Source organism: Leiobunum rupestre, chromosome 4 (assembly GCF_980474605.1).
Source record: "Leiobunum rupestre chromosome 4, qqLeiRupe1.1.hap1, whole genome shotgun sequence".
NCBI classification, from domain to species: Eukaryota; Metazoa; Arthropoda; class Arachnida; order Opiliones; family Sclerosomatidae; genus Leiobunum; species Leiobunum rupestre.
The window spans coordinates 60,350,004-60,372,096 of record NC_143387.1 but is presented as its reverse complement, the minus strand read 5'-3'; the positions used below and the strand labels follow the sequence as shown (position 1 = coordinate 60,372,096).

Below are 22,093 nucleotides of genomic sequence, written 5' to 3'. Positions count from 1 at the left end.
GAACAAAAGCTTGAAAGCTAATTTTATTCAATTAAACCCGGAACATAAAAGGTGCGTGGACTTAATAATGAAACTAGTTTTTTATTTTTTCCAATAGCCTTCTTTAACTGCGATTTATTATATATATATATATTAGTCTTCATTTAAATTATTCCAAATTTTCCTGATCCGCAAATTTAAATACCATTTACAGTAATTTCAAGGTATACTATATAATTTTTTTTATCTTTTCGTGAAAATCTTAATCTTACAAGGAAGTTTTGATTGTTGTTGTAGTATACATTAACAGAAAAATAAGAATTATAATGTGTACGGCATGAAAGTTGAGTGGTAGGACTTTGTATCACTAAATGGTATCTCAATCTGTTTAATTTTGTGTTTCTCAAGTAATTTAATTACGTAAGGAAATTAAAAATGTAATTAAGATAAATTTTAAAGTAATTTCTTCAAAATCCTACTCTATAATAATTTGAACAATATAGGGTGTTCCAAATTGCGTGTTCCGGGCATTTTTCTCAAAAACGATTTACTTTAGAAAACTGAAATTTTCGGGATTTACTTTTTACGTAGGGAAGGGGTCATTTTGTAAATTTCAGAAAAATCCAAAAAATTTCCACGGTTTCCAAAAATTTATTTTTCTAGCGATATTTGCTAGTTCAAAACCTAATATATAGTAACGTTGGTTCGGTCGGAAAAGGCCAATTTTGCACTAAAATATGAAGTCTTGACAAACAACAAGTTGATTGTAGGAGGCTATAGCTATTTTGTCAGAAAATTGTAAGCATTTGGGTCTATTCGTGAGAATGATTGTTTGAAGAAATTAAATTGAGGAAAACAATATTGTTTTTCTAAGCTTTGAAATAATGAAATAATTATTTCAAATAACTTTTGGTAAACCCTCTTTTAAGACAGCGATTACAATATAACACCCTTTTTAACGTGTAAGACCTCGATTCTAAAGCAGCGTTTATTATTATTAATAATTATTAAGTAATCAGCGGGCGGAATATCTAGAACTTTCGGATGAAGCCGACTAGTGTTTGTGCCGCGCGAGTGTGTAAATCATTTTTTAAATTTCGGTTAATTAAACTGTTTATATTCTTTATGAGTTAGACTGTTTTATTATCAAACAAGATGATCCCGTTAGCGAGAGAGCTAACATATTAGACCGAACCAACGTTACCATTGGGTTTTCGAATATGCTCTACAAGTTTCTCATTGAAACTTTTCAACTAGCACCTATCGGTATAAATATAAACGTTTTAAAACTGATAATGGTTTTTGAAAAATAATGCCTTCCCTACGTAAAAAGTAAATCCTGAAAATTTCCGTTTTCTGTAGTTTTTGAGAAAAATGACCGGGTCGTGCAATTTAGAAGAGATTGTTTAAGAGATTTATAATTCAATAATTCCTATATTCACTAACAAGAAGACTACCCAAGGTGGTTATCACCGATTTCGTTGAAACTCGGGGGTTAGGTAGACCTTAAGGTAGTATGAAAATTGCCATAGGGAAAAGTTGCAATGGGCTTTAGTTTTCATATGGCAACCGAAAATGTTTTTGACCTCTCCATTTAAAAAAGCATGAGATTTTCTCAGTTACCCAAATTTTATTAAAATTTAACCAAAATTGATAAATTTTTTCCCAAAATCCTTGATCAAATTTACCCAAAGTAGGTCAAATTCATATTTTTTTTTGGGTAAGTTTTGAAAAATAATTTTTTTCAAATTTTTTAAGTACCCTGTGAAACCGAGAAAATCCCATGCTTTTTTAAATGGAGATTTTTGTTTTGAGAGATCAAAAACATTTGCGGTTGCCATGGGAAAACTAAAGCCCATTGCAACTCTTCCCTTTGGCAATTTTCATACTATCATAAGGTTTACCTAACCCCCGAGTTTCAACAAAATTATTGATAACCACCTAGGGTAGTCTCCTTGTAAGTTAAATGATTAAGTAAAAGATATTTTTTTAAATTTTAATTAGACCTTCTTAGTATCATTTCATTATCTCGATTGAAGACGGGTTCGTGACTTTTGTTCGTCTAGGGTGTTGAAAATGAGTCGTCTCAAGTACCTGATGACGGAAGGGATTAAAGTTCCCGGAAAGAACGGCTACCGCATGGACGAAAAACCAGATTGGTACGACGCCGAACTCTACGCCAAAGGTCGGAAAGTCATCAGTAAATATAACGTGGGGTTCGTCCATCAATTTCTTCGCAGTTTAAATTAAAGTATTTGAAACAAAGTCGAGTTTCCGGCAGCTATATGATTTCAAGTATTCTGGGCTCAATCATTCTGAGCCAGTATGAACAGGTGATGGAACCGCTGGTGGTGACTGGTAGCTTGAAGACCTTGGAAGCCGCTAAAAAACGAGCAGCCAGCACATTCACGCGCATTTTTGGATGGATCGACGGAGATCTGTTCAACCCTAACGTATGACTTTCCACAATTTTGTGATCGCGGTAATTTACTATTTGATTCGTCTCTCATTGAAATAGGACCCAGCCTACCAGTCTATGCTTAAAGTACGAGGTATCCACTATCGCATCGCCAAAACAATGCGAGAAAAAGGGTCGAAAAGAAAGAACGGCGGAGTTTGGTTGTCTCAATTCGACATGGTCATTACGATGTTCGCTAACGTCGGTACCGTCTTCATCTACCCGGAACAACTGGGCATCTACGCCACCGAAGACGAACTAGAAGCGGTCGCTTTCGTCTGGAGGGTGGTGGGAAGACAACTTGGCATGATGGACGAATTTAACCTTTGCCACGGAACCTTACAGGTAGATTTTTTTTACAAGTTTCGTTCTAGAACCGCGGTCTGATGTTCTTTCGGGGGTGTTTGGCAGGAAGTAAAAAGTCTTTGCTTGGACATTGTGGAAATAGCCAAGCCAACGTTATTGAACCCGAAAGAAAAGTACACAATTGTAATGGAAAACCTTTTGGGGGCTCTGAATTCCTTTTCGTTCTTCATCGATTACGCCTGCCTCTTTAACTGGGCTTACCAACTAGTTGGGCTGAAGCACCGTTTGCCGTTATCCTGGTACGGACGATTTTGCGAACGAGCCATACAGTTGAACACTAAAATGTTGCGCTTTGGGGTATTCAGATACCTCTTCACGGCCTGGTACAATGCCCAGGTTTTCGGTTGCGTGAGCAATTACCTGAAGAAAAGTAAACTAAAGGGCGTGTAAAATATTGTAAATATTTTGAATGTATGGTTCGATTATTTTCTAAGTGTTGTATTTCATGGTTAGACTTCGTTCTAATATCTTATTTTTTGTGTATTGTTTGTATTTAGTACATTTGTATTTTCCTATCATTGAAGTGTTTGTAGTAGTCATTTACTTTTGGCTATAGTTTACCTTAAAAGATGTATTTTATTAATCCGCGCCAGTGTTCAGTGGCCCTCTTCACCCCCTTCCCGCACCTGCCCCACTTTGGGGTTCCCTTTATCCAGTAGGGACGCTAGAATATCTGGAGCCAGATTCAGCGCTCTCCCAATTGTACGTGTGAAGGGGGACCAATGTCCTAAGAACAGGTTGCAATATTCTCTAACATTCCATGACATAGATGGGATTTTCAGCCCATCTTTGTCCCTTTGTGATTTGAAAATTTGTATTCCCGCCGGCTCGAAACGGTCGATTTTGTCAACGCGTCGTATACTTCCGTTTAAGTGATGTCTTGTAGAAATTAAGTTTCTATCAATAAATCCTTAATTGTTATGTCAGTTTTAATTCATTAATCGCGCGTGGTATCATTTTATTAAGTTTAAATTTTAATTTCTTTCTTATTCCCCAGGCACTAAATGGCGACGCTATAACTTTTATTTTTACTGATTGTGACGTAAATTATTTCGGTGTTGTTTTATAAAATATTTTGGTTTTCTAAAGCTAATCTTATCTTCCGCATTATATTAAGTCAACAAAAGCTATGAATTCATTGTTTGATCAGGACGCCACCAGGGGGTTTCGATGGGCAGACGGAACTTTTTGGAATTGCAAATGTAAAGGAGCAGAATGTTCGCAATATTTTTCGTCATTTTGAAGAACCGATGTAGTATAGTAATTTTAGGGCAAATGGTTTAAAAGCGTGTCCTTTTGTAAGTCAGTCGTCACAAAATTCTGGACAACCCATATAGCGCAGAGGAGTTGGGAAGTAGTGGGTTAAGCGTCTGCAAGTCAGTTAAGGTTCAGGTCGGATTTTCCGACTATAGTTGACTCTTGTCAGTTATTTTATTCCAATTATTTTTGGTACAATTTTATTGAACGGGCAGCACCCCGGCCTGGTTTCCCGACCAAAAAGGTGAGCAGTGGGGCCGACCGCTTTTGTGAAAGTTCAAGTATGTTTTTGAAGTTAATATGAAAATAAAATATTTGTGGGGAAAACGTTTTTGTAGAGCAAACAAAACACTTTGTGAAAAATTAACTACGCGAAAATATAACTGCGAAAAAATACAGAACTTTTTCCTCCACCATAAATATTATTTACTACTCAATTTTTAGTTTTATTTTAATAGCTAAAATATTTGGTTCATTTTCACAAAACCATTTTTTTTATTTTCACAAAAACATTTTTCATTTTCACAAAAACATATTTTATTTTCACCGAAACGTTTTTATTTTCTTAATTTTGACCCGGATAGCGTACCATACATCAGCTTACACTTTTAACACGAGTCTTTTAAATTCATATAATTTTTTATTCTTAATTAAAATAAATTATTGGAGACTTCAATCACTGTAATAAGGCGTAGCTAAAATCTTCAAGGCTTCAAACCTTTAAGCAGTATTTTATCTTAGCCTAAACTAGAGTGAACTACTATCCTGTTAGGCTAAAGAGAAGTACTTATTAAAGACCTTATTTTATATTGTTCGTTTTGCAATGCCAAATGTGTATTAGACAGGTTAAGCACTTCATAATCACTCGGTTGGTCTCGTGCCTCTACTAACTAATTCAGGAAAATGGATTAGAAAATGGTTAAACAATAGCCATCTATATGCGGGTAGACTGTTCTCTATTGATAATGTTTGATAACATATATTACATTCCCCACAGTGCCCTACAAGTTTCCTGACAAAGGATTCACCTATCCAGTGTTTACGGCGAACAAATTAAGCCGAGTATATAAAAGCTGCGTGGTCTTCATAAAGAAACTAGCTATTTTTCCCAATAGCCTTGTTTCACTGTGATCAATTTTCTATATTTATTAGTCTTCATCTGAGTGATTGCAAATGTTTTCTGCTCTACAAATTTAAAAACCATTGAAAGTAATTTCAAGGTAAACTATATATATATTTATTTATTTATTTTTTGGTCTTTTCGCAAATATCTTAATCGTTCAAAGCAAGTTTTAATTGTTTTAGTGTACATTAATAGATAATTAAGAATTATTATGTGTACGTCAAGATAGTTGAGTGGTACGAACGTGACGAATTTTTCTGGAGTGTCATGAAATAGTATTTCAATCTGTCTATTTTTTTGCGTTTCTGGTGTAATTTGTTTACGTTAGGAAATTACAAATTTATTATAGATAATTTCTATATTCACAAGGATAAACGATTAAGTAAAAGATATTTTTTACATTTTAATTACTATCATTTCATTATCACGATTGAAGACGGGTTAGTGACTTTTGTTCATCTAGGGTGTGGAATATGAGTCGTCTCAAGTAATTGATGACGGAAGGGATTAAAGTTCCCGGAAAGAACGGCTACCGCATGGACCAAAAGCCAGATTGATACGACGCTGAACTCTACGCCAAAGGTCAGAAGGTCATCCGTAAATATAACGTTGGGTCTGTCCACCACTTCCTACAACATATATTATTATTTTTTAAATAATAAAATAGTGGTGTTTCTCGCAGCTATTTTTTTTCAAGTACCCTCGGCCACATCATCCTGAGCCAGTACGAATACTTGATGGAACCGCTTGTGTTGACTGGTAACTTGAAGACTGTGGAAACCGCTAAAAAAAGAGTAGCCAACACATTCACACAGATTTTTTAATGGATCGACGGAGATCTTTTTAACCCCGCCGTACGACTTTCCACAATTTTTCGCTAGTGGTAATTTGCTAATTGGTTCGTCTCTCATTGAAACAGGACCCGGCCTACCAGTCTATGCTTCAAGTACGCGGTAGCCACCATCGCATCGAAAAACACTGCGAGAAAAAGGGCCGAACAGGAACGATGGTGGAGTTTGGTTGTCTCAATTCGAGATGGTCATTACCATGTTCGCCAACGCTGGTGCCGTCTTCATCTACCCGGAACAACTGGGCATATACGCCACCGATGACGAACTAGAAGCGGTCGCTTTCGTCTGGAGGTTGGTGGGAAGACAACTGGGAATGATGGACGAATTTAACCTTTGCCACGGAACCTTTCAGGTAGATTATCTTACAATGTTGGCTTTAGACGTCAGGAAATAAAAAGTCTTTGCTTGGACATTGTGGAAATAGCCAAGCCAACGTTACTGAACCCGAAGGAAGAGTATACACTTTTGTTGAAGAACTCTTTGACGGCTCTGAAAGACTTTTCGATGTTCATCGACTACGATTGCCTCTTGAATTGGACTTATCGACTTGTCGGTCTGGAGACGCGTTTGCCGTTAACCTGGTACGGACAATTATGCGACCGCGCCATACAGCGCAACATCAAAATGATGCGCGTTGGGGTATTCAGAGACCTCTTCACGCGGTGGTACAAAGCCAAGGTCACCAGCTGGGTGAGCGATTACCAGAAGAAAAGTAAACTAAAGGCCGACGCTATGACTGCGACAGAAAGTGTCTTTGGCGTTATTTCGGTCAGCAGCGACAGTATTCAGGTGCGCGAATAATTTTAATTTCAATATAAATATTTATTTCTCGTATAATATATAAAATACGCGTTGAATTTCTCACAATTCTTTGGTTATTCAATGTTACATAAAATCAAATATACATCCAGGGTACCCCAGGTGTGAGCAGTCCATTGCAATTTATTGTTTAAATTCTTCACAATTATTGCATGGCGGTCGCTACACAATAGACATCCTTTACGCGCGGGCTTAACTTGAAATCCAACGTTAAGATAGATCAAAAGTCCAAATTTCAGCCAAAGATTCCCACAGTAGACCTCTTTCGCCCTTTTGGGGCTCATCATTACTGTGTCCCCGGAATGGCATTTCAACGTATTTTTCGATTAATGAGTCAAGTTCTTCAGGAACTCCTTAAAATAGTTGACAATCATCTTGCCGCCATTTTTCCGAAATTTTCCCGCCGAGTTCGCGCTTAACTTCTTACAAGGATGCTGGTGCGTTCATCCCTGCTACTTCGCTTCCCTTCCTATCCTCCTTGCTCTAGATCTGCGTACCGCGATAACTGTATTAGTTTTACATTGAAGGCAATGTTATTCAACTTTCGCAGTTTGGATTATGGGCGCCTTTTAGGTTATTTACACTGAGTAAATATAGCCTTAATTTTAAATAAATATTTACTGAAAATATTTATTTATTTTCTAAGTTATAAAAGTAAATAAATTGAATTCACTTATTTTTTAGTCTTTAACGGGATTCTATTTATCTGCAATAGAGGGAGCTGCTAAAAATATCGGGGAAGAAAGTCTGACGTACTGTGGCGTACAGGTCTATCCGAGGGTCCATCTCTACCATTGGGATAGGTAGGGCTAAGGCCTAGCTATGGCGCCATCTGGCTCTTTATATTTTTTTAATATAGGCACCATTGGGGCGTAAAGTTTTTTGTCATCTGCTCTAAACACATGGTTTATGTAGGGGAAGTCGTAGTAAAGGTCACTATGGTTTGGCAATTAAAACCATCTTTAACCATTAAAGAATTGAATTATTTGCAAAGATAAAGGTATAGTGTTTTAATCTAACTGGAAAAAACTACAATATATAAATGCAATAGAGCGTTCTATAAAATCGGCCCAAAACCGGCCTAACTTTTCATACAGACTATATAGCTCAGCAGGACTAACAACTTTTGTTATTCTTTGGTTTAAGAGAATTTGGCTTATGTCCTGTCTTTATATGAATATTTAGAGGCTTACCTTTTAGGAGTTGTAGGAGGGACCCTAGGTGTTGAAGTATGTTTGGGGTTCAGAATATTTTCATGATCTAAGTTTCTTCTTAAATCCGTGGATTTGGGACTATATTTTGCTTATTTGCCATCATACATTTATTACAAAAATCATTTAAAATAAGAAAAACGGCGTGGAAAGCCGGAAATTAATGAAGCCTAGGCTAGCAACTACGCTACTCCTAAAAATCGACTGCTCTCAATTTCTTACAGGTTTGCCAGATAAATATATTTCTCTCACGCGAAAAAGCGGGCAAACCTTCACCTCCTCCGATTTTGTGGAACGCTCGATTGAAACCTACAATATTGAAAACACTTCTGGGACTTCCCCGATCTCCTGTCAAAACTAGCAACCGTTGTTTAGAAAATATAGATACTAACGTACCTTTAACTTGCAAAACTAGTAACGAGGTTTACGTAGAAAGAAAACCAACTTTTAGCGCGTCAACATCTTTGCATCATGAATTTGACATAAATAAGAAAAATAACAACACATTGCCTTTCTATAAAGTGCCAAATTTTTTGCCTGACCCTAATGAAATACCACCTTCTGCCTGGTTGTCTAATCTATCCATAATTCCCGAAGTTAACTTTTCACATATATTTAAATATTTTGTACATGATGAAATTAACGATGGTGGACAAAGAAAAGATTATCGCGGTATGGAACGTGCTATCACCCACAAACTAGCTGGTGATATTCATTCTAAAAATCTAAACTTCTCGTTGCTGAAGTAAGTTCAACTATATTTCATAATTAAGTAGTGTTGCAGATCTAAAGGTGTATTTTTTATTTAGATTACAGACACTTTGTATTACGTGAAGTCAAAATGTTTTGCTTCTCAAAAGCGTCTGGACTATAATGTAATTGTCTGTTTAAAAAATGAAGCCGTCAAAATAATACCCCGTGTTAATTCTATGGGGCATCATGCTCGGTGAGTTACCGTCAAAATAATACCCCATGTTATTTCTATGGGGCATGATGCCCGATGCCCCATAGAGCGTTCTCTCATTTATATACTACTTCTGTGCAGTCCAATAACATTCTCGTATCCGGGTACTTCTTGAACTTTCCAGGCATATATATTTGCACAAGTTCCTTATTTGGGAAAGGACACAAAACTGAAAGTTCTTTATCCAGTAAACATATCCAGGTTGGGAATATTTCGGAATACATGGAAATGGTAATATCAAACCGATCTGCAACATCCTGAACTAACAAACCTAGTTTCAATCGCATTAAAACTGCAAATAACTCGTTGATCAATGTGAGCTTTCTAAATCTCACATTTTTTCTTTCACTTTGGCTATTTGAAGCTCGATGGTAGGTCATACGGCTTGCTTGTCCTTAAGATAACTAATAAAAAAAAATAATTATTTTCCATTCTTACTTGAATAACCACATAAAAACCGGAAATGTTGGTAGCCCAGTGTAAAATCTGGTTACATTGTCATCATGTTGGATTTTTTCTACAGACCAAGTCTTTTGCTCAATAATATCCTCAAATAGCTTTAATTTTTCTTTCAGACTTCAGTAACATGTTTTCTTACAGCAGAGGGTTAGTAATTGTTTGAGTACTGACAACTTAAAATTGTTATGTAAATTAGAATAAAATAGTAGCTTAACGAACAACCTCAAAAATATTACTTTTATATGCCTTCTTCGTTGAATTTACTTCAGTTGGTCTGCTTACGTTACCAACATCATAATCATGAAATGTTAAAGAACTTTTAAGAGAATCTGAAAACCAATTTTATTCACGTAATTCCACATCAGTTTTTCTCTGAAAAACCATACAAGGTTAATTTCTAGTAATAATAACATTGTGTATGCAGTATACTTTCTTCGCATTTCTATCGTTACATCTGTCTTCTCGAGCTATTGCAAAAATGGGTTTTTCAACCTCTTATTGAAAACTTCAGAGTTCTTTGGCAAATCTTTTGATACATGTACAATGGGTTTCATGTGTAACGTTGGAACCCAATCAACGTCATCTTTCTCCCAGCCTGGGTAACCACTTAAAGAATGTATACTACACACTTTATCTTCTTTTGAAGCCTTCCAATTTTTTCTGTTTATTATTCTTTGCCATAGCTTGCGCCTTTTTACTGGAATTCTATGAAATTTTATACCATCACTATTTTTGGCACCGTTTGATGACCTATTTTTTTTTTTTAAATAGAGCTAATACCCAAGGCACCACCTTCGACCACATAAGCAATGTTGCTTGTGCGTGATCAAGTAACAGGTGGCCGGGTTACAATGCGTAGGAGGGTGGTGGCAAGCCCTTCATGCCACGCGAGCCAACAGCTCCCTACACTAACTATTACCGTTAACCTCAGCAAGTTTTTATGGATTCTTGAATCCAGCAACACAACACGTAGGCATTGTATAGGCCTGTAATTATAAAATTTATAACTATTCAATAGTTTAAAATGAAAAATATTTAAAAACTTACCTTAGAAATGGTTCCAATCGATTAAATTTAAAAATGTTCTTTAGAAACAAATCGAGAAGGACATACGCTTTGAAAATCAGTTGTTTACTATGACTGACCCTTAACTGAGAGTACGAAGTCCGCCCCAGCTCACTATTTGCGCAGGCGCGACTGTCTTGCCCCCCGCTTTTTACCCCTTTATGCGAAAAGGCTTATTGGGCTAGGTAGGGCTAAGCCCTAGGGCGCCATCTGGCCCTTTATATTTTTTTAATAATTTAATTGTAAAGTATTCAATAATGTCCGGGCCATATGAAAAAGGACACGCGATATTATTAGCCCAGGGGCGCCTGAAAGCTAAAGACGGCCCTGGTATAGCGTCGTAATCGAACCTGAAAATGGAATAACCCTGCAGAAGGCTTTTACATTTTCTGAAAAATACGTAAGGAATTCGGTATCAATCCATGCATTTCCGGTGACATTTTGGTGTAAACGTAACACAATGGTTATTCTAGCAATAACTATTGTAGTTTTCATCTAAATGACCATACTGACTTGTGAATTCCATTTGAGGAAGAAAACATTTTTAGAAAGAACTGGAAATTTCATTTAATGGTACAATAACTTTTTCACAACATATGAAATTAAATTTAACACTTATGTTTTATGCAACAAAATATATATTATAATTATTTTTATATGTATACCACAAAAAATAACTTAATACAATAAGTCTTTAACATAAATTCAAATTAACTATAGTATACAATATACTATACAATATAAAATGGAATTTACCGTTAATTGAACATTAATCATTTAATAGCAAAATATTTTGTTACCACTCTTCACATCAATCTGCCATGAATTAAAATAAACCATGTATTAAAATATTCATGTGATACTATCAAAGTAACAGTATTAAATATAATCTTGTATAGCTAATTAAGACAAGTATAATTTAAGAATATAACTTTATAAACTATTATAACAGGCCCAAACGGATTTCACCAGGCTGGCGCCATTCAATCTACACTGGAGAAAAGCAAGTTGGCCTAGTCCCATATGTTATTTTAAGAAACACTAAAATATAGTTGAGTGGACTTAACTATTTCGTCACAGACGATAAGAAAATAAATATTCTTTATCTTGTTTCGGCATAGCTCTCCTACCTAAAAATACTATATTTGCCCATAAAAGTATGATATAATCATTTGCTTGAAATAATTTAATAATGATCGGACGATATCATTTAAACATTATCTTTTCACATTGTCTGATGCTTTCGCAAAAACTATTTCAATTTCATTACAACTCGCAAGTCTTTCGAGATCTTGATCAAGCCGAGGCTTTTAAAAACTTTTTCGAGGTTACTAAAAATTATATTTAAAATGTGTCGCTCTTTAATCTTAATAAAACAATTTCCTTTTAAATGTATACAAATAAAATCAGGGTAAATATAAAATGAGAAAATACTAAAAAACATATGCTATAAAATTACAAGTTGTAACGTGGAATTCTGGAATTTTCTAAATTTGATGAATTATTTTATTTTATTTTTAAATAATCCAGCTACCCAGAATTCCATGGTCGCTAAACTTTCATTCTGGGCGCTCAGAGGTTGTGGTTTTGGTATTTCGGACTTGTCTGGCCAGGGAGTTCCGATACCCCGCTCGACCGTGGTTAATTTCCATACATTCTGGCGTTCACGTTTCCCGTACTCCTTTTAGCTCCCTATCAAAATTTCAAATCATTTTAAATAAAAGTTGCCAACGTTATTAAGTTTCGGAATATTTTCTATCTGACTCGTGCCATCAAAATTCGTTAGTTATTATATATACTATTTTCTTTAGTGTTTGGCTTTGCATTTCTTTAACACGCGCAGAGGATTTGAAGTGATTTGATTTTTTTTAAAAGCGTGCATGATGTAGAGGTTTAACTTGTTAAGCCAGGTTTTGAATGATCTCGTGTTTTAAAAAGATTTGAAAAAAGTTCGTTTTGATAGGCTAGAGAGTGAATGAGATTATTTTAAAAGAGTCGGTATTGCTTTTCGACTCCGAGATTACCATTGAAAATTAAAAAATATTCGAGTTCCGAATACTCTTAATGAACGGTAACCAGCTCCTGAGAGGTCTCAAATTGGCTTTGCTACAATAACAAAAGCGAATCGGCTGAAAGAAGAGGTGAAGAGATCTACAGACAACACCCGAGTGACACCAGACACATCCAGCTCAACCCGACGCAAACTCAAAGATCATACCGTCGAAAGAATGGATCTTCGTGAACGAATCGCCTGCGGCAAGCTTAGCTTGGCCGTATTTCGTCCCTGTGTGTGAGCTCCGAACAGATTCGGCAACTACAAAGCTATAACGGCTCTCAACTGGAGCTGCTACTACATCATCCCGACTTCTCGAGTGTCGTAACTACCAGGATTATAAACTATAAGTTATCTTCACGTAATTAGTATTACCAACGTAACTCAAACCTGCAAAACCTCGTTTAACGAGTGTGCGCAGTAAGTTTTATATTTGCTTAGTACAACCCGCTTCAGGGGTTTGTTTATTGTTTAAATTTTAAGTATTTTCATTAGATTAGTTAATTATCTAGGTGCACCGTAGTTCTAGTTTTAGGTAATGTTATATTTCCTTAAGTGTGTTAATATTAAATGTTTTAGTTGACAACTTTTAAACTCCTTTTAGAATATTTAACCCAAATCATACCCCTAGACAAAGTTTTAATTTTAACGTTGGCCCCAATAGTGAAAGCCAGACGTGAGCCCGGATTTATCTTAGGTTGTAGCGTGGGATTACTTCTTCATGTCCAGATAAGTCATATCCTAACTGGTTTTAGTATTAAATTCCATGAGGCTCACCCGTTATTCATTCTAAATCGCTACAAGTTAAAAGGTTAAAATATAAAAAAAATCAAACTAATATAATAAATCTAAACTCTAAAAAATTATGAATTTATATCTTAAAATTTTATCACGTGACTACGTTTAAACTTTAGCATTGTGTAAAAAATTATAATTATTAAAATGTGATTGTAATACATTTTCTAAAACGCAAATCAGAATGAATTTAGATTTTAACGAGTTCGGCTGCAAAGTAGCGCGTTCTGCAAAGCAGATATAATTGTTTTCTAAACGATTACTCCAAATGAGTACAATTGTAAATATATAAATAAATAAGTATTTTAATTTTAGTGAAGTGGAGATTTATTTAACACTTGCAGTTAGTTTACAAGGAATTTAGGTCACTATCGTGGTGTTTCAGTAGAGGTCGGGGACGGTTAATCATTATCCATGATTAAATTGATTTTTTTCGGAAATAAATGTAAACAAAGATATTTACCGGTTAATATTTCGGAAAATGATTAAAAAACATGTATTATTCGTAAAATTTTAGCTTTTTATCGAAAAAAAACGTCGTTTTTCCGATTAATTTTACAAATTTATCAAAAAATTAATCGGATAATACAGAAATATAAATTACATGATCAAAATGTTTTACGAATAATTTTGAGAGCTTTATCTATTGAATAAAAGTTAACCATCCCCGACCTCTATGTTTCAGTCCGCCACGCATAGTTGAAAATAAGCTCTCCCAGGCCGTGCAGTTTTCGCGGCAACAAGGCTTAATAACCATAGTACGCCGGGCTATAATTAAACTGCATTTATGATTTGCCTGAGGGTATTTAAGGGAAAATAAAAATATTTCTTCTGGCAATTATGTTACTTAATTTATAATATATTCATCACTAAATATGAACCACCCTTACCGCCACCCCACAATTAAAACGCTTAAGCACGTTATTGACCTATTTTTACGGCAGTACTCGGGTAGGCACATCCGTATGCTAATCTCTTGTAGAAGTCCCACAGATACTATAATTTCGGGACATTAAGTGAATAAATTAACATATGAGTTCCAGCTGAGGTCGTTAATTTTTATGGACATTTAGGATGTGTAACGGATATCTAGCAAATGTCATAATATTTCATGAATATCTTAGATATGCAATGGAAGCTATAATAGAAGCTATGGTAAACGGAAGTAGATTGTTTTCTTGGGACAAATATAATGTACAAAATATCGTCTACAATTTTTACTGATAGGTCAATATTAAAGCTTATTTTTTAAATCATATAGGATTTTGGTCCTAAATGTAACGTACAAGAATATCGGCAATAATCTTTGTCGATGCTTTTTGTTCGGAGAAGCCAAGTTGGTATCTGATGTTGCTTGATTATTGATGAAAATGTATAATTTTTAGTTCCAATACCCTGAAGGTGATGGCGAAAGTGTCGTAATTTCTCAATAGGAACTATAGTCAGTTGCAGGCTAAGAAAGACAAAATATATAGTACAGTCGGCGCAAGGATACCTCAGACCATTTCCGGCCAGTCAACCGCGCGTAATTTAAATTTGACCACTTTACGTCAATTTCAAATTTCGTGAGTTTCATCGTTTTTTCGCGCCATCTAGGAACCGAAATTGGAATCTATTTTTTAATTTCATGTTGTCATGAGTTTAATTACTGAATGCAGCTAAAGAAGGTTCGATATTTGAAGCTCCAAATATTTTAAATAGCCCAAGAGGTTACTATAAAAAGCGTGATAAAGGTTTATTAAAGAGAAAAATATAATTTTAAACGTCTATAGCTCATTAAGACAACGTTACCCCCAAGAAAGCGTGGTAACTATTTTAAAAGAAACTGCCGATTTAACTGGTAAGACGTAGAAATAAATTTACAAAATTAAATAATTATACATACTTTTTTAAATTTAAGAATGATAGGAATGCCTTATCTTTTAAATTTGCTCACCACCACAATTATGAAATTAAAAAATAAAGATTCCAATTTCGGTCTCTAGATGGCGCTAAAAGACGACAAAAAGAGCTAAATTCGAATTTGACCGTAAAATGGCCAAATTCAAATTTCGCGCGGTGGAATAACCGGAAACGATCTGAGGCTTCCTTGCGCCGATTGTACTATATATTTTGTCTTTCTTAGCCTGCAACTCACTATAGCGTTCTAATCAAATCTCTTTTGCCCGTACGTATAGCTGAAGCAAATATCGCTTCGATGGCTCGATAGATGCCGTTGTCGGCAGTGAGTTGGATATTCCGTATTAGATCCCATTAGTTTAGATTTCCAAGGCTACGTTCGGAAATAGCGCGTATTCGACACTGGGAAGGCGGCGGCGTCTCTTTAAAGGCCTATTCTAATGTGCCTCGTATCTAATTTAGTACATGGATGGTACGATAGATGTCGTTTTCGGCAGATCTTCCAACCTAATGCATTACGTTCGATTAGCTTAAGTTTCCAAGGCTTACGAAGTTACGAACTGCCGTATATTTGCAAGGGGACACGCGGCATAGCTATTCGAGTCCTAGTCACTCGAACTATTACACGTTCACCGTCTTATGACCTAGGCTTAGCGTAATATTTTCATCGTAAATTGACCGATTTCAAAATTACGATTTTGCACCTTTACGTTGTGAGGTATAGCAGGCATATTTACCTGCTTTATATAGGTTTATAGGTTTATTTTGCCGTACAGAGGTACACCCTTTTGAAACAGGGCGGCTCCTAGAAGGAGCGCAACACAGTATACAAAATAAAATAAAAATGGAGAAAACAAAAATACAATATGATTACAGGAATGCAAAAATAAATAGAGAACAAAGAGATCGGGGTCTTAGAAAAAATTAAAATTCAAATATAAGTTAAACGATTTTAACTTGGGTTAGTTTCCAAATTGGCTACACGCCAGAGGGCTAATTTTCTATTCCACTATACACTAACATGGCGGCGAATTTTCACGCGCAAAATGAATTTTAAGATCCACGAATTGACGGCTTTTAAAATTAATTTTGCGCGTGATAATACCTCTATATGTTATGGTCAAAAAAGCACGCAAAGAAGGCTGTGTGCCCAAGACATGTAACTGTAGTGTCGCGCGCTAGAACGTCATTTCAAAATCCGTCAATTATATTAAACAGCTTTCCGATTGAACCCAAATAAGTTAAAATATAAAAAGGTACACATCTACATTACGTTTATAAACAGAGTTTCCGGAAGATTAAGAATTTTTCTTAAAGATAGGAGTAATTGTCTGAGGAATCGCTGGAGCTTCTCGTCGGGTGATAAAATAATATATACGCATACATGTATAAAAAGTGTTATTTTTTGGAGCGCGCACTTCCTAATAAGATTCAAGATTCAAGATTTAATTTCAACCTGAACAACAGTACAACCCCTTTGTATCGGGGTGGCATCACTTAAAGGAGCACAGTTAAAGAAAAAGAAAAACAACAAAAAATAACATAAGCACATTCTGTAGTTTGCTTACATTAACAAAAATAATTAACACGACATTAGGCTAAATAATTAGTAAAAATCCAAAAGAAAAACAAAACTATAATTTAACTATTAAAGGCACGAGAGGTTAGGGAGAAAAACACACCCAAAGACATGTTTATAATTGATTAAATTTATTCGTCTCCACTTTTCTTTATTTCGCTTCCACGTGGCCAAAATATGGTTTACCCCATCCAACTCCACCTTCTGACATCTTCATCCACTTCATTTATAGGGCAGTTGAATAGTATATGAGCCAGGTCTTCCAATTCATGTGCACAAAGTTTGCACTCGGGGGAGATGCCAGCCAATCTCTTTGGTCGCTCTCCTGTTAACAATGACCCTGACCGCGCATCAAACAGCAGTCCACTGCTCCAGGAACCATCGTAAAACGTTTCAGCTTTGGGTTTTGCCAACGTAGCTCAGCTGCCTTCCGAACTTCGCGACTGACTATACTACACCACTGGCTTTCTGTAGAAGCACTTCCCCGTGTAGTGCCCTTGCCATAGCTACGATCTAATTGCGCAATCCTCTTGAATAAACGGGTTTCAACACCCTCTTGTCTCAGTGAGCGGAATTCCACACCAGGTAACATAGTCGGGGGTATCATCATGAGCCGACCAAGGTATTTTACCTTCTCTATCTTCCGTAATGCTCCAGCCCATTTCACCTCTGATAGCTGCGTTAGCTGCAAGCTGGCCCGCAGACAGTGCCGATCGCCCAACCTCCCTTTGGGCATAGTCAAACGCTTTTAAAGCGGACGGAGAAACAGTCAAAACATCGTTCGCAAAGGTAATGGTAGGTACAGCAACAGTACGAGAAACTGTGTATTTATTGTACGATTGACTGGCCATATTTTTCAATGCCCATTGCATACGGGTAATTTGTCTTGTCGCAAAACGTAACTCCTAAGTAGGTGTAATATTTCACTAAATCCAGACCAACACCTTGTAGTGTTAATTTTGGCACAGTAGATCCCGAATGCTCACCAAAGATCATGACATTCGACTACGCTGAACTGAACAATAACCCCTTAGAAAAGGCAAATGAAGAGCACAGGTTCCAGCAGAATTTTTAAAAAACTTGGGGAATTTGCCAAGAGCAGAATATCATCCGCGAATAACAAACAAGGTATACGCATCTTCATAGTTGGTTCATTCCTTGTTGCTCTGGCCTTATTTACCTCAGCTCCCACCGCAGAATCCGTCAAGCTCTCAGCAAGTCCATTGATATAGGCTATAAACAAAACCGCAGAGAAAGGGCAACCGTCCTTGTCGTAGACCAACCCTGGACTTCAATGGGGTACTCTCTATTCCCTGCGCCTTATAGACGCACGAGCTATCAGCGTACAGTTTTTGTAACTGAGTTATAACACTTCGCGTTAGCCCAAATCCTTCCAACGTCTCCCACAACTTTGGCTGCCGAACACTATCATATGCTTTATGTAGGTCAAGAAAAGCCGTATAAAGTAATGTCTTGTTTGCTTGGTAGAGTTCTATGAGTTGGGACAGGATAAAGAGATTACCCGACATTCGACGGTTTCTGCGAAACCCATATTGAGACTCGTGTAGCAAGTCATTGAGCTCAAAGTAGCCACTAATTCTTTCCTTCCATTAATTCGAGTATAATTTGTATAAAATCGTAGTAACAGCTATAGAGCGATAAGCGTCTAAGTCTTCCTCCTTTTTACCCTTGCTCTTGAAAGCCATAGTTACCTTTGACTCTTTCCACGTACACGGTATATCTTCTTGGCTCATAACATTATTTAACACCTTTACCAAACATTTTTTTGCATTATGTCCCAATGCTAAAATGACTTCTGGTTATACATCATCTGTCCCCGCAGCTTTGCCTCTATGTAGTTTTTTCATCGCCATGTCAAGTTCACACTGAATAAAAGGATCCTCCAGTCGTTCAGGGGAGATACGGTTCCATGATTTTGGAGGTACATGGTCCGAAGCCCCCTCAGAGGTAGGGCACCTTAATAATTCAGACTCTAAGTCTACGATATATTCATTTAGTCGATCTATCATAGCCGATCTCGATGCCAAGAGTTTCCCATGTTTAGAATAAAAACCTTTGAAATGATTATGTTTAGTCTGTTCTGAAGATTTACGTAAACCAGTCATGTATCTCCAAAATTTTCGACCCTGGGTTTTACACGGCTCTAAAATGTCCCTCTCTATCTTCTTATTAACTTTCTTAACTTTCTTTGAAATAAGTTCTTTAGCCTCTCTTTTCTTTTAGAGATATGCACGCCATTTCTGTAAAATAATATCAGGAGGCTCTCCAATTTTTTTGAAAAGCCTATGAGTTTTACAGGCAGTTTTCCTCTCTTTTATAGCCATAGCTACATCTGCATACACTAACATGGCGGCTTTTTCCCCTTTAAAGAAGCGGATCGCTTTACTGCGTGGTTCGATAGCTTTAGGTGCTTCCCACCATAGCTTATTGAGATACCCGAATCACGTGACCTCTCGTATTTTATATAAAGAGCTATTAAAATATTTCAAACAAGAAACTAGTTTTTGTGCTATATCTAGAATAAAAAAATAATTATCTAATAATGGAAATATACCAAAAAGTTTAAGCGAAAATATAAATATAAATGTGTAATCCAATCGTCGAATAAAAATCTAAAAATTCGAAATGGTTTTTTGTAGTCTTTACCTATCTACCCCTTTTCTCCAGCAATGTTCAAGACTGGCGGAAATCTTGTTCTTCCGCAACAACTAAAGCCAAAAGCAGTAATCCAAATAGGACTAGGGAACCTTGTTTTCGTTCTGGTCGCCGAAATCATCTATCAGATAATTGCTTTGCCATGAACACGGAGTGCCGTAATTGTTCAAAACCCGGATATTATGTTAACGTGTGTCACTCTGCAGTTCTTCCAGGTAGCCTAAGTCTCAAAGGGGTCGGAGGATGTCACTAATGTTCCGATATTCCACTTGAGAACTCACACCACCGAGTCAGCGATCCTGATGCGGACTCGAACCGGCAAAATTGAACTCGATATCGAGCTTCATACGGGGGCCACTGTCTCGGTAATGTCGTCCAAGGTTTTCAAGTGTCATTTCAAATTCAAGTTGCAGCCTACTAACATTGCTCTGCGTCCGTGTAAGCCAACTTCCACCGGGGAAATTTTCGATGCAGATTAGCTGTAAAATGGTCTCTCGTTACCACGACTTTTTTGGGGTTAAGAGGAACGAACCACCATTTCTTCCTCCAATTTAATGATAAACTGAAAGACGTACTTACCTGGTTGGAATCTGATAGGAATACACTGCAACAATTACTTGAAAAGTACCTAGCATTATTCAAGGATGAACTGGGGCGTAACAAATGTCCAGGTCTAGTGCTTGAAAGAAACAGAGTTGCTTGTGCCACGGGCCTCGGCTGAGACCATTCGATAAAATGTAGACCATTTTAAGCACGAGCCGAGACCAAGAAATATATTGTCCAATTTACGAGCTGAGACGAGACCCTTAATGGTTTTGAGGCAAGACTGAGTCCGAATCTCAAAAATAGTTGATTTAGTGGTAAGTACATTTATTTTTATAATCAGACTACAACAGTAGTTTCAAAAATTTAACCTCATAATGTGTACGTTATGAAGCATGAAGTCAATTTAGTTAGTCTCTTAATTTGGAGGAAAAGGGTTAGACGGGCCAGTTTTGATACGATCGGATTATGTATTGGTATTTTCGAGATAAACCAGGGCACACGAAGGGGAAACAAAAAGCGATTGGGTGATACTATAGTAATGGTTGAAATGCCGTAGGACACAAGTTAATGACTTAAAGCTTGCAATTTCATTGTCGCGTATCCTGCCTTTTCTAAAAATCGCGTAACTGATTTAAATAAACCATTGATACCGTTTTCAATTGCCAATTTTGGATGAGGTATTCGGGAGTAAGCAAATAATACTAAATGTTTAAATAAAAAAATCATTTTTGCGGCTTCTAAACTTGGAATAGAATTATGGTAAGCGGTCCATTTTCTAGGAGGATGAGTGTTAAAAAGCCTAAATGCTTAGGTACATAAAATCCCCTTTACCTGCAGTCATTTATTTTGTACTGAGCCAGTATTTTGAGATGAGCCCGAGTCCAAATCGGGCGCAGCTATGATTGTGGCTCACTTATCGAGGAATCCGCTGAAGTCCGTGTGTGAGGAACAAAGGTGTGACCCTGAGCAAAATAATCTTCGCTGGGCATCAGGCTTCTATTGTTGACGAGAAAAATACTTAGATGTTTAGAAGTTTTGACTTGAACGGTTGAAAAGGATCCCATCTCCGATTGTTATGTTGTGGGTTGTGGGTAATAAACAATATTAACTTATTTAAAGAATAAACAAAATATAATTTTTTGAAAGTATTACAGGCCCATTTACAACGTCTGTCACTTACAAGTTAGAAGTTCTCAAACTCTCTATAGGTATATAACACGCCCTCTATGAATGATATGTTGAATTTGACTAGGATTTTTAAACGGTTACAACAAATACTTTTATAATTACGTAATAAGAGATACGCATACATGCAGATGACCAATAAATGGAAAAATATTGGCGCTGTTTGCAGTTTCTGGTAAGATATAAAGGACTTTAAAGTATTCTTATCATATAGGCCTAATTGGAGAGCTATTCTCATTACTTTCTGGCTCTACGAAACCCTCGACCAAACTGTCACCTACACTCTTAAAATGGTTTAGTTAAAAAAATATAGTTAAAATATATTTAACCCATCATTAGTCAAATATAACTAAACTTTGGGTTTTGCCGATTAGATATTTTAAAATGGGTAAAAATTTTGGGTCAAGATATTTGACCTAACTTTTAGTTAAAATTTAAAACACAATTTTAGTCAATTTTAAGTATATTTGGGTTATTTAAAACATTCAACCCAATCCGGGGTTTCTTAAAAAGATCTGAGTCACGTGATCTTCTACGTATAAGACGACAGCGCTGTCTCAAAAGTTCGAAGCAGCCATTTTAACGGTTGGGTTTTTTTCGGCCGTTTGTACTTTATTTAAAGTTGGAATTTAAAATTGGCATTTGTCATCTTTGAAGAACTATAACCCAGGAAACAATATAGAAAAGGTAAGAACTGTCTTTAAATTTTTTAAATTAAATATTTCAGGCATCACATTTTGCTCTTTTTAAGTACCTTGGATTGTTTCTTAGCAAATTCTACAAGGTATTTTAAAACTCGTTATAGAGT

General features: G+C 36.3%; 2 protein-coding genes across 3 annotated transcripts; both read left to right on the top strand.

Moving 5' to 3' along the window:
• On the top strand, nucleotides 1-3,724 carry LOC149948571 (uncharacterized). The gene is made up of 5 exons (XM_090173624.1): nucleotides 1-51; nucleotides 2,046-2,195; nucleotides 2,261-2,432; nucleotides 2,498-2,782; nucleotides 2,849-3,724. The coding sequence occupies exons 2-5, from the start codon at nucleotides 2,056-2,058 to the stop codon at nucleotides 3,191-3,193; spliced, it is 942 nt and encodes a 313-aa protein (XP_090029750.1). The 5' UTR covers nucleotides 1-51; nucleotides 2,046-2,055; the 3' UTR covers nucleotides 3,194-3,724.
• Nucleotides 3,725-5,497: 1,773 nt separating this feature from the next.
• LOC149948570 (uncharacterized) lies at nucleotides 5,498-7,180 on the top strand. 2 transcript variants are annotated; one of them, XM_090172314.1, is made up of 5 exons: nucleotides 5,498-5,565; nucleotides 5,647-5,765; nucleotides 5,866-6,037; nucleotides 6,103-6,386; nucleotides 6,422-7,180. In XM_090172314.1, exons 4-5 carry the CDS (start codon nucleotides 6,219-6,221, stop codon nucleotides 6,833-6,835), a joined length of 582 nt encoding a protein of 193 aa, XP_090028440.1. In that variant the 5' UTR covers nucleotides 5,498-5,565; nucleotides 5,647-5,765; nucleotides 5,866-6,037; nucleotides 6,103-6,218; the 3' UTR covers nucleotides 6,836-7,180. The 2 variants fall into 2 exon arrangements, 1 of the variants encoding a protein (XP_090028440.1); XR_016480406.1 differs by having other exon boundaries at nucleotides 5,866-6,325; nucleotides 6,387-7,180.
• Nucleotides 7,181-22,093: the final 14,913 nt, after the last annotated feature.

Excerpts from the sequence above, each read along its gene's own strand:
- LOC149948571 (XM_090173624.1), top strand. The coding sequence starts at position 2,056 with ATGAGTCGTCTCAAGTACCTGATGACGGAAGGGATTAAAGTTCCCGGA. Across the intron at positions 2,196-2,260 it reads ATCAGTAAATATAACGTGGG|CTATATGATTTCAAGTATTC; the intron begins GTTCGTCCATCA and ends AGTTTCCGGCAG. Across the intron at positions 2,433-2,497 it reads GAGATCTGTTCAACCCTAAC|GACCCAGCCTACCAGTCTAT; the intron begins GTATGACTTTCC and ends TCATTGAAATAG.
- LOC149948570 (XM_090172314.1), top strand. The coding sequence starts at position 6,219 with ATGGTCATTACCATGTTCGCCAACGCTGGTGCCGTCTTCATCTACCCG. Across the intron at positions 6,387-6,421 it reads TTTGCCACGGAACCTTTCAG|GAAATAAAAAGTCTTTGCTT; the intron begins GTAGATTATCTT and ends TTTAGACGTCAG.